The sequence below is a fragment of the Sinocyclocheilus grahami genome, unplaced genomic scaffold (assembly GCF_001515645.1).
Source record: "Sinocyclocheilus grahami isolate Dianchi unplaced genomic scaffold, SAMN03320097.WGS_v1.1 scaffold1762.1, whole genome shotgun sequence".
NCBI lineage: Eukaryota > Metazoa > Chordata > Actinopteri > Cypriniformes > Cyprinidae > Sinocyclocheilus > Sinocyclocheilus grahami.
Window position 1 is genome coordinate 28,474 of NW_015506941.1, and position 13,360 is coordinate 41,833.

At 36.9% G+C, this 13,360-nt stretch overlaps 1 protein-coding gene across 1 annotated transcript in view; it reads right to left on the minus strand.

The window, feature by feature from the left end:
• LOC107572494 (ras-related protein Rab-35-like) overlaps positions 1 to 12,279 on the minus strand; it is a 13,402-nt gene extending 1,123 nt beyond the window's left edge. The window contains exons 1-5 of the mRNA XM_016258918.1: positions 12,025 to 12,279; positions 11,059 to 11,109; positions 10,622 to 10,745; positions 5,920 to 6,044; positions 4,949 to 4,968 (exon numbers count right to left, since the gene is read on the minus strand). Coding sequence (XP_016114404.1) covers positions 4,949 to 4,968; positions 5,920 to 6,044; positions 10,622 to 10,745; positions 11,059 to 11,109; positions 12,025 to 12,076 — 372 coding nt within the window. The 5' untranslated portion in view covers positions 12,077 to 12,279. The remainder of the gene's footprint in view (positions 1 to 4,948; positions 4,969 to 5,919; positions 6,045 to 10,621; positions 10,746 to 11,058; positions 11,110 to 12,024) is intronic.
• Between the last annotated feature and the right edge of the window lie 1,081 nt (positions 12,280 to 13,360).

The following is a 13,360-nucleotide window of genomic DNA, read 5'->3' on the forward strand; positions in this document are numbered from 1 at the left end:
GCTGTTCGAATTGAGATCGGGAGGTCATGCCACCAGCCGGACACAGTCCAAAGGTCTGTGAGAGTAATTTTGTGCCTCTTTGGGATGGCACCGCAAGGCACCGTTCACTTACAGAACGCAAGCTTTTGGACGGCGCATAAGTTTGAACTAGCGAGTTTAGGTATATTGGTGCAGCACCAGTGGTGGTCTTGTAGGCAAGCATCAGTACCTTGAATTTGATGCGATGACTACTGGTAGCCAGTGTAACCTGATGAGGAGAGGAGTAATGTGAGCTTTTTTTGGCTCATTGAAGACCACTCTCGCTGCTGCATTCTAGATCAGTTGCAGAGGCTTGATAGTGCATGCGGGAAGGCCCACCGAGAGAGCATTACAATAGTCCAGTCTGGAGAGAACAAGAGCTTGGACAAGAAGGTGTGTGGCTTGCTCTGACAGGAAGGGTCTAATCTTCCTAATGTTGTATAAGGCAAATCTGCAGGACCGTGCCGTTGTAGTAATGTGGTCTGTGAAGCTTAAGCTTAGGTTTCTGGCTGTCCTGGAAGGAGTTATGGTTGATGAACCCAGCTGTATAGAGCAGCTGTGATGAAACGATGGGTTTGCTGGAACCACAAGCAGTTCTGTCTAAGTAAGGTTGAGTTGAAGGTCCTTCATCCAGCTAGAAATGTCTCTCAGACAGGCTGCAATGCGAGCAGCTACCGTCGGATCATCTGGTTGGAATGAGAAGTAGAGTTGAGTGCCATCAGCATAGCAGTGATAAGAAAAGCCATGCTTCTGAATGACAGATCCTAATGATGACATGTAGATGAAGAAGAGAAGTGGTCCAAGCACCGAGCCTTGAGGAACCCCAGTGGCAAGAAGTTGTGACTTAGAAACCGCCCCTCCAAGACACCCTGAAGGACCTATCTGAGAGGTAGGACTTGAACCACAGGAGTGCTGTTCCTGAGATGCCCATCTTTCTGAGGGTGGACAGGAGGATCAGGTGATTAACTGTGTCAAAAGCAGCAGACAGATCCAGCAAGATGAGTACTGAGGATTTGGAAGCTGCTCTTGCCAGTCTCAGGGCTTCAGTAACCGAGAGCAGGGCAGTCTCAGTTGAGAGGCCGCTTTTAAAGCCAGATTGGTTGTTGTCCAGGAGGTTGTTCTGTGCAAGAAACATAGAGAGTTGGTTGAACACAACTCGCTCAAGTGTCTTTGCAATGAATGGAAGAAAGGATACCGGTCTGTAGTTTTCTAAAAGTGCTGGATTTAGAGAGGGTTTTTACCCGAGCCTGCTTAAATGCTGTGGGAAACGTACCAGTGTGAAGAGAGGTGTTGATAATGTGAGTAAGTGAAGGCATGACTGAAGAAGAAATGGCCTGAAGGAGGTGAGTGGGAGTTTAGAGCGATGTTCACGGATAACATCGGACAGCCAGGGGGCAGAGGGGGTGGTCTGTGCTGGTCTGGATGAAAGTGGGCAAAAGTTGTCTAAGCAAGATGTTAGCGTGGAGCAAAGAGTGTCAGTAGCACTGGTTTGTGTCCAGTGCTGAAAACTGAGCGGGTGAAGGAAGTGAGGATGAAACCATAGAATATAGGCGAGAGAGAGAGAGACTGAGCGTAGGTTACGTCGAAAGGTGACCTGCGGAGGAGTTTGTGTGAGGTTGGAAGTGGTCTGAGGTGTGCAGTGGAGTAACTAAAGTGTTGTCAGTGGAGCAATAGCATGTGTAGATGAGGTCCAGTTGGTTACCTGATTTGTGAGTAGCCATAGTAGACACTCGCTTGAGATCAAATGAGGCGAGCAGAGTGTTGAAGTCAGCAGCCTGGGGTTTTTCTAGGTGGATGTTGAAGTCACCGAGCAGTACCAGAGGAGTACCATCCTCAGGAAAGTTTGATAGTAACACATGAGAGTCCAAACTCACATCACAATAATCCACAAGTAATCCACAGCACTCCAGTCCATCAGTTAACATCTGGAGAAGACAAAAGCTGAAACTGATCCAACATTAATCCATAACTTTTCCTCCAGTAAAAAAGTGCATCTCCTGTTGTCTCTCACATCAAAATCCAGTCACATATGTGTTTAGAGCTGTTTAAACGCTGCTTGATCTGTGCAGATTTCTCTCCTGATTCACACCAGAACACTTTTTCACTGGAGCAAGCATTGTTATGGATTAATGCTGGATTTGTTTCAGCTTTTGTCTTCTCCAGATGTTAACTGATGGACTGGAGTGCTGTGGATTACTTGTGGATTATTGTGATGTTTTTATCAGACTCTCATTCTGACGGCACCCATTCACACCCATTGGTGAGACACTGATGCAATGCTGCATTTCTCTAAACCTGATGAAGAAACAAACTCATCACTTGGATAGCACAAGCATTATATAACATCAGAAGACTTGAATATAGTGCATGAGTCATATAGTCTACTATTATGATGCTGCAGAAAGAAAATGCCATGGAAACATCCTCATCATTCTGCACAGTGCAATCCATCATACTATGAACTTGAATGCATTACACATCCTACACACTGTACAGCTTCTATTAAAGTAAGGTTGTTGTTTTTTTCAGTTGTTCTCTTTAAGCTCACATAGATGTGGTCGTTCACGTTCTCTCTGGAGCAGATGGAGCAGACGAGCAGACATGACCTCTGGGGTCACCGCACCAGCAGGACGACAAATGAGGACATCTGGAGCTAAAACTACAGAACAGCTTCATAGAGACGTCACACTAGACTTTACACTTGCTGAAGAACATCAACAGCAAACCTCACCACCATGATATTCCAGCTGGCTGTCAAGACACAAATAACTTTGTATTTGCCCTGAATAAACAAGACTTAAAAAACATCAACGCAAGAGTTATTTACTGTAAAGAAAAATACTTTTATATACATCTTATGAATTCAGAGTCACACGGTCCTTCAGAAATCATTCTAATGTGCTGATTTGCTGCTCATTATCTGATTATCTGATATTATATTTCTGATTATTATCAATGTTGAAAACAGTCGTGCTGCACAGTATTTCTGTGGAAACCGTAATACACAACCATTCAAAGCTTTTGGGTAAATGAGATTTAAAAAAGAAAAAGAACGTCACACTTTTGTTCATCAAGGATGCATTAAATTGATAAAAAGTGGCAGTGAAGACATTTATAATTTCAGATAAACGCTGTTCTTTTGAACTTTCTATTCATCTGTGAATCCCGAAAAATAAAATGCATCAGTTTCCACAAAAATATGAAGCAGCACAACTGTTTTCAACATTGATAATAATCAGAAGTGTTTCTTGAGCAGCAGATCAGCATATTATACTGATTTCTGAAGATCATGTGACACTGAAGACTGGAGGAATGATGCTGAAAATACAGCTGCGCATCACAGAAATACATTACAGTTTAACAGATGTTCACATAGAAAACAACTGTTTTAAATTAAAAAAATATTTCACAATTTTACTGCATTTCTTCAAAGAGACATGAAAACATTTTTAAAAATCTTAACCAATTCAAACGTTTGACCGTTTTTTTTTTTTAATAATAAAAAAAATTCTAAAATAGTTTTACAAGTAATTTTACACACTTACATGAATTAGTTAAATGTTCATTAATTCACACATATGAACACGAGGGACACAAACGGCTCCCATTTAGTAAAATGAAGTACCTGTAACACAATTCAGATTCTGGCCCGACTGATATGAATGTTTCTTTATTAGTCTCCCAAAAAATATTTAAGAAACAAAGCAGAGTCAATGATTATATCAAGGCCAAAGCAAAATGTAGATCTGAATAAAAAAAATTAAAAAAAGCATCAGACTGCAGGAGTTTGTCACAGCGAGCCGAATAACGCTGTATTAGAGCGACTCCTTGTGGTGAAACAACCACAGAAACTCTTTAGCTATTACAAACAATGAGTAAAGATGAATATCGTGTTCTCTTAAAATGTTTATTATCGTTAGATTCATGTTGGGACAACGAATACGAGTAATAGTTCATCTTTTCCAGTGTACACCAGATCATTACACATACAAACAGAAGATGATATGAACACAAATTAGCAAGTGTTTGTCTGTGAACATCTCAAAGCAAGGATCATTCGCTCACACAGTCTGTCGCTGTAATCACGTATTAGGGCCCAAAAGCGTCACCCGCAACACTCGGCTCTTCACACGGTGATATTTTCAGTCACACGTGCTGCTGGTCTCTTGATATTCCTACTGTGTAAAATGAGGTACCTGTAACACAATTCAGATTCTGGCCCGACTGATATGAATGTTTCTTTATTAGTCTCCAAAAAAATATTTAAGAAACAAAGCAGAGTCAATGATTATATCAAGGCCAAAGCAAAATGTAGATCTGAATAAAAAAAATTAAAAAAAGCATCAGACTGCAGGAGTTTTTTCACAGCGAGCCGAATAACGCTGTATTAGAGCGACTCCTTGTGGTGAAACAACCACAGAAACTCTTTAGCTATTACAAACAATGAGTAAAGATGAATATCGTGTTCTCTTAAAATGTTTATTATCGTTAGATTCATGTTGGGACAACGAATACGAGTAATAGTTCATCTTTTCCAGTGTACACCAGATCATTACACATACAAACAGAAGATGATATGAACACAAATTAGCAAGTGTTTGTCTGTGAACATCTCAAAGCAAGGATCATTCGCTCACACAGTCTGTCGCTGTAATCACGTATTAGGGCCCAAAAGCGTCACCCGCAACACTCGGCTCTTCACACGGTGATATTTTCAGTCACACGTGCTGCTGGTCTCTTGATATTCCTACTGAAAAGGAACTAGATTGTGTTCAGAAGATCCGAGGAGTCAAAGCTTACAGTCACACGATTCGCTTTAAAGAGCTCACTTTTCTTTTTCGTCTCTCTACACTCGGAGAACAAGGACAGATTAGGCTCTAAGAGAACCAAAAATTCAGTTAAAATGATCCTTCTGTCATCATTTACTCACCTTCACGTCATTCCAAACCGCTGTGAAACGCGAAAGGAGACGTTTAACAAAATGTTCACGCTGTAGAAACATCATTAAGCACTTTTACTTTTCCATTTGTGATCCACAGAGGAAATTAAATGGTTCGCAATGACATGAGTGCAAGTGACAGAATGTGCATTTTTGCATGAATTATTCCATTAATAGGAACGGTTCACGCAAAAATGAGATTAGGATGAGTTTGTTTTTTCATCAGATTTGTAGAAATGCAGCATTGCATCACTTGCTCAGCAATGGAAGCTCTGCAGTGAATGGGTGCCGTCAGAATGAAAGTCTGATAAAAAACATCACAATAATCCACACGTGATTTCTCTCCTGATTCACACCAGAACACTTTTTCACTGGAGGAAGCATTATTATGGATTATGGACTTAATGTATTTTAGTTAAAAGTGTCTTAATGCTGGATGTGTTTCAGCTTTTGTCTTCTCCAGATGTTAACTGATGGACTGGAGTGCTGTGGTAAATTAAAGATAAAGAAAATTATGCATTTTTTGTATTGTGTAAATAAGTCAATTAAAGACATTTTCCTTCAAAAATCTCATTACTGCAATGCTAGGAAAAAAAAGTAAATATAAAAATATGCTAAATAATATAGCCTAATAATATTAAATGTCCAACATTTTCATTAAGGGCAGCTGAAATTAATTTTACTGTTTTTAAACAAAAAGGCCATTTAAATGAATATATAAAATGAATTAAAAACACATTTGGAATGCACTTTTTATGAGTACGCATTCATTGAGAACATTAATACTTTATATATAATACACAATTAACCTTAAATCTTGATAGTGATAAAAATATTTGTACTCATTTATCAACTACTGCAATTTAACCTCTTCGCATGTAATTTGTGGAAGCTTCATTGGAAACTGTAACTTTCACACGCTTCTTTGAGAGATTCATTGAAAAAAGCAGCAGTGTATTTACCTAATATTCGACAGACGTCGTCACAGTTTTGATTGATTTCATGAAGCCAGCGTTTGACGTTCACGAACGACTCGGCGCTGGAGACGTCGTAAACCACTATAACGCCGTGAGTGCCTCTATAGTACCTGAAAGAGACCACCGCACACACACACACACACAACCACATCAGCGCTCTGAAGCTTTACGAACACACCGCAATAAAAGTCCTGAGACAGACACACGGATGGACACGAGGACAGGTTTGTTCATTCCAGCTCCCAGGGCTATATTCACTGAGAGAAATAAGTGAAACACAGACAAAGCAAATAAAAACAACCTATGCATGATTTTTAAAGTTTAGCACAAGGACAAGAAAACCTGGGGTTTGAAAGTTGATGAAAAGCAATTTAATTAAACCATAAGAATGCTAAATTCAAATAAATAATTAATTATTATAATATAATTAAAAATAAACAATTTAAAATAAAACACACACACACACATATATATATATAAATAATTAATAATAATATATTTATTAGTTAACCTGCATGTCATGTGACCAACATCACAGAACTATATAAAAAATATTTTTTTAATTATTGAAATATTTAACTTAAAATCTCAGGGGGACTTCAAGTAAATATTTTAGCTCAAAAGGGTTTGGCTGGGAAAAACAAAAAAAGGTTTGGGAATCTGATTGAACCCTCTGGGCCTCTTCGTTTAGTCCTTCGCGGTCAAAAGTGAGCGAAGCCTCAAAAAGTATCTCTTTTTTTTCCAGGAAAATCAATGTAATATATTTTTGTTCAATAATATTTTTTGATTCTTATTTATAATTTTGAGGGAATTTTATGATACTACGCAATATCTATACAATTTTAATGAGCTATTTGTTCCATTAGAATAAAAAAAAATTATTTCTTCATTTCTGTATTTTAATATTTCACATTAAAATAGAGTGAAGGCATTTAAAATCCATTTTTTGAAGTGAGAATTGTGCCGTAACATTGCGTAACCTCCTGTACAGCTCCCTATATCAATATATACAGAAGCTTTTGGATGCCCGTTGTTTTTTTAGACATCATTTCTTTATTTAATCAGGTTTTGCATTTAGATTTATATTTAGACATTATAAAAGATTGTTTTGTGTGTTCATATTGCTAATGCGACAAAAGTCACCAAGTGTCATCTCATTCTGATGAAGCTACGATAAAATAAAAAAAAGTCAAAATATAATATTTTTCGGTCAAAAATGACCGAAGAGGCCCAGAGGGTTAAGAGATTAAACAACTAGATCCACACATTCAGCAGGACTGGAACGCCTGGCATCCACTGAACTCCACATATTCTGTTTATTACGTTTTAGATAATCTCATCATGCTCTCACTGACAAATAACAATGCATTTTAACACATTTAACCATCTTTAAATCCACAGATTTGTCCTGAAATCAACACTTAAAATGCAAAAAGTCCACCTGGACTCCAACATGTGCAGTGTTTGGAATAAAAGACAAGTAATCAATTCTAAACGAGACTAGATCTGCACATCTTCTGAAGGAAAGGGTGACCCGCGACTCTCACTTCCTGCGACTGACATCGCTGACAGGAAGTGGTTGTCTGAGGTGGCTTTTCTCAAGGCACACATCTTCAGGATTTGAGAATCGCTGGTGTTCTTCGTGTTTCGACGGCGTCAGCGGGTCTGAAGCGCGAGCTCTTTCTCACGAGCCGTAACACAGGCTGTTTCTGAGCTGAAACTCACTTATTCTAACAGGAGACCGTCTCACTGCGCTCGCAAACTCACTCCTGCTGGAGCTCAGGGCTTTATATAGAACAAATATAACAATGTAGAAAATAAATATAAAGGGTGAGAGAGCCAAACACCAAAGCGAAGCTAAATAAAAATATCAATAAATTCATTAAAAAATTAAAGTCGATTTATCTTGGGAGATATTTCAGGAACATGTCATATTATAATGTAAAGAATTTAACAGCCGAGATTTATTTTTTTTATTTTTATTTTTTATGTATTAATAGAATCAATCAATTTAAAAATAAACTAATTTTACTCATGCATTAAGTAGATTGAAAGATTGAGATCATCATGCATCAGTAAAATCAATACCGTCTTCCACAAAAGCATGGATTTGAAACAATAGGCTAATTAATTATTTAATAACTACTCTAAAACCACACTAAGGCACTTCCAAGCTCGATAGGATTTAACGCTCCAGTTTGCTCTCTAAACACATGAACTCGTGTCTTGGAAAGCATGAGGTCACGTCACACACCGCTCTCTCAGTAAACCGAAACTGAATGCATGAAGTGTCTAAAGGAAGGAGGTTTCTGAAAGAGGAAACAAGACGCTTCAGAACCGGCTGCGGCTCAGTCTGTGTGAGTTCACATCAGTCAGACATCACCACTGCGGCACACCTCACCTTTAAGACGGATTTGCTCAAAGGTAATTCTAAGAATCAGAGACACGGTTCACAGAGCCCTGTTCATCAGAACAACCCGTTCAGAACTGCCACGAAGCACACGGCAGCCATATGCAGCTCTACTCAGAACCTAGTAAACAAAGAGACCGAGAGAGCTGCTATTGACCAACCCGGCACGCTTAACTAGCGTAGAGAAGTCACACCGGTCTGGAGAAAAAAACTAAACATTTTATTGTGATTCTTGTGATAAAAATCATTATAATATAATTTGCCGTATAATAAATTTATTATATATATTATATGATTATTAGGCGATTTCTAAAAAAATACTAAAAATATTTCACTGCAAAAAAAAAAAAAATTATAATATAATTTGCCGTATAATAAATGTATGATATATATTATATAAATATTAGTCTATTTCTAAAAAAATATTAAATTAACAAAATATTTCACTGCAAAAAAAATAATAATTATAATATAATTTGCCGTATAATAAATTGATTATATATATATTATAGAAATATTAGGCGATTTCTCAAAAAATATTAAATAAAATATTTCACTGCAAAAAAAAAAAATCATTATAATAAATTTGCCGTATAATAAATTTATTATATATATGTTATATAAATATTAAGTCTATTTCTAAAAATATATTAAATTAACAAAATATTTCACTGCAAAAAAAAAAATTATTATAATATAATTTGCCGTATAATAAATTGATTATATATATATTATAGAAATATTAGGCGATTTCTCAAAAAATATTAAATAAAATATTTCACTGCAAAAAAAAAAAATCATTATAATATAATTTGCCGTATAATAAATTATATATATTATATAATTATTAGGCTATTTCTACAAAATATATATATATATAAAATATTTCACTGCAAAAATAAATTGTAAATAACTTCATAAAAATTAAACATAGTTAAGAAAAATAATATAAAAATAATAATTTTATTTTACAGCACTAATATAGCTGTCTTTGGATAAAAGCAGGGCTGTCGCGATTCGTCGATTTTATTCGACTTTAAAAAATCCTCGACTAACCGGCAAAATACCGGAAGTGGTGCATTTCACGGACGAGAATCCATAAAACACATTATTAGTCTGTTTTCCAAGGCCTTGTGATATATTAAACCCATTTAAAAATAATTAAGCATAACTGTGAATTCACAAACGCTATGATTTAATTAAATAATTATATGCGATGCAGTTATAGGCGTGTAGGTTACGTACGTGCGTCACACAGCGGCTCCGTTCACAGTAAATGCTGTTCTACAGGAACTGTTATCATTTACATACGTGTGTGCGGAGCGGCTCAAACTCCATCTCTGCATGTTGTTGTGAGTTTGGGTTTATTATAACCTTCATCTGGGAGCGCAACGTGCGCCATTTCATCAGATTTGTAAGATAAATCATTTATAAACCCTCACTCTACTTTTGTCCTTATTTTCTTTTTATTAGGTTTGTTTACATTTATACTTTTTATGGTACACTACTGAATGGCAAAGTTGCAAGTTTAAGAAAATGCTCTTTAAAATAGTTGATTTTTAATCGATTAATCGATAAATTAGTCGATAGATTAATCGAAATATGAATAGTCGTTAGTGGCAGCCCTAGATAAAAGTGTCTACTAAATGCATAAATATACACTACCAGTCAAAAGTTTTTAAACGGTAAGATTTTTAATGTTGTATAAAGAATTCTCTTCTGCTCACCAAGCCTGTATTTACAGCAAACGCAGTTAAATTGTGAAATATTTTTACTATTTAAAACAGCTGTTTTCTCTGTGAATCTCTGTTAAGCTGTAATATATTTCTGAGATGCGCAGCTGTATTTTCAGCATCATTCCTCCAGTCTTCAGTGATCTTCAGAAATCAGTATAATATGCAGATTTGCAAAAACATTTGATTGTTATAATTTCTTCATTTTCAAACATTACACCATCAAATGTCTATTTTAATGCAAACCTGCAGGAAGCCCTTAAACCTTCTCTTTTGTTCTCATAAGTCGTTTGTGAAGTCTGTGAAATGTTTCCAAATCGAAGCAACTCAAACGCCGATGCAGCCGGACTTCCCGAGGATCACTGACTGTGACTCACGAGGCTCTGAGACACACCGCTGCTCGCGCGTAAACGAACACAGTGCCGCGCTTCACTCCGAAACCTCTGAGACTTGAAGAACTCTTCATTTGATAACTGCACTAAAAAGAAAGCGTCCTAAACTTCAACAGAAACGGGAGGCGGCATCGCTTTAACGCGTCACTCACGTGGAGGTGATCGTCCGAAATCTCTCCTGTCCCGCTGTATCCCAAATCTGCAGCTTGACTTTCTCCCCGTTGATCTCCACCGTGCGAATCTTGAAGTCCACACCGATCGTGGTGATGTAGCTGCCTGCAACAGCACACACAAACCAGCGTAAAAATCACAAAACACTCCTGGAAATAAGCCGTAATGGAGAGCGCAACTACAAGCCTGCTGATTTTATTACCACAGGTCATAAATTTGCTAGCATTACTGTAAGCTTTATCACATTAACCAGCAATTACTGTGCAGCTGTTGGCAGGATCGTAGAAGTCAGCACGACCTCCAGCAGCTCAACGCATTAACACGAGATACTAGATCTCTGGCTTCTATAACGACGGACCCCTAGTACTTCTTTCACAGTTAATGTTTGTTAAAAGCACGTGTGACGTGTTGAACGCACCTGAAAATGTGTTATCAGCAAATCTCAGCAGTAAGCTGCTTTTGCCAACACCTGAGGAAAAACAGAAGAAAAACATTACAGCTTCACACCGACGACACGAAACCACATTCATAAACTCTGTGGTCATAACTCACTTTCTGTACTTTTATAAAGTCATTCATTTAATATCACATTACTATAAACACATATTATATATATATATATAAAAAATTAAATGTAATAATATATATATATATATAACATTTTAAAACAATTTAAATATTATTTTAAATATTATTCACATTAATATATAAACATTATATATATTTTTTATTTATATAATTAAATTTAATGTATATGTAATTGTAAACCATTAAAAATGTTATACACATTACTATATTTTTTTATTTATTTAATAATAATAATTATATATATATATATATATATATACACACATATACATATACAATTTTTTAAATAATATTTTCAATATTATTGATATTATTATACACACACACACATATATATATATATACTAAAAATTTAAACAATTGAAGTATTTTTCACATTATAATATATATATTTTTTTTATTGATTAATTTATATATCAGTACAACATCTCAACACTAAATACATAGATCCCAGGCTGACAGGATCCATACTAAGTTTGTTTATGCATCAATACTCTCGCAGCACATTAAACAAACATGCCAGGCAGCGTAACATATTAATATCTCACTTTATTAGACAATAAAAAAGAATGTAAGAACACGCCCAGACTGAATGCCTCTAACCTGGTGCCAGGCCCATTACATGAGCTAAAGCAGAAACAGCATCAAATCTCACTTATAAGCTCTCAGATTAATCAGTGTCTGTGTCGCGTGTAAATCCAGCACAGATAACGCCTCTGAAGAGGTTCTGGCTCGTGTCGTGTCGCTCTAAGCGAGCCGAGGCCTACTCCTCGTCTCATCCTCGGTGTTTCCTTACCGCTGTCGCCGATGATGAGCAGCTTGAAGAGGTAATCATAGTCCCGCGCCATGGCCCGGCCCGGCTCGGCTCGAGTCCCCCGCGCGGAGAGGCTCTTTTGGAAGCGAAACCTCCCGCTGCTGCTCCTCCTCTCCCGGCGGAGAGGCAGCCGTATATGTGCTTTAGCGTCTCCCCCGGTTTATTTTGAGCGGTTTGCGGGGTATCGGAGGCTCACACACCCATCTCACACTCACAGCGGATCTGACGCGGCTCACACAAACCCCGCCCACTACAACGCCTGATGACTTACTGCGCATGCGCACAAACACACAGCGGTACTGCAGCAGAGCCTCCAGCAGGGGGAGCTGAAGTTGATAAACTTTTGTTATGATGATAAACCCATACTTATATCACAATAATAATAATACTTTTTATTTATATAGCGCCTTTCCAGGGCTCAAGGACGCTCACTAGATAAACAGCACATAAACACAAACATTGATTAATAAAAGTACCATTTATTTGATCAGTAAAACAGTAATATTGTGAAACATTACTACAATTTAAAATAGCTGTTTTTTATGTGAATATATTGTATTTTCAGCATCATTCCTCCAGTCTTCAGTGTCACATGATCTACAGAAATCATTCTGATATGCTGATTTGATGCTCGAGAAATATTTCTGATTATTATCAATGTCGTAATCATGATGCACACCCATTCAAACGTTTGAGATTTTAAAGAAAAAGAAATTCGTGCTTACATTCTGCAAAGGATGCATTAAATTGACCAAAAGTGACAGTAAGGACTTTTATAAAGTTACAAAATATACATTTAAAATAAATGCTGTGTTTCTGAATCCTAAAAAAAAAAAAAAATCATATCACAATCTGTTTCCACAAAAATATTGTGCAGCACGAATGTTTTCAACATTGATAATGGCTTATGGTAGAGAAATGAACATTCAGTTCACGGTCAACAGCTCTGGTGGACATTCCTGCAGTCAGCATGCCAATTGCACGCTCCCTCAAAACTTGCGACATCTGTGGCATTGTGCTGTGTGATAAAACTGCACATTTTAGAGTGGCCTTTTATTGTGGCCAGCCTAAGGCACACCTGTGCAATAATCATGCTGTCTAATCAGCATCTTGATATGCCACACCTGTGAGGTGGATGGATTATCTCGGCAAAGGAGAAGTGCTCACTAACACAGATTTAGACAGATTTGTGAACAATATTTGAGAGAAATAAGCCTTTTGTGTACATAGAAAAAGTCTTAGATCTTTGAGTTCAGCTCATGAAAAATGGGGGCAAAAACAAAAGTGTTGCGTTTATAATTTTGTTCAGTATATATAT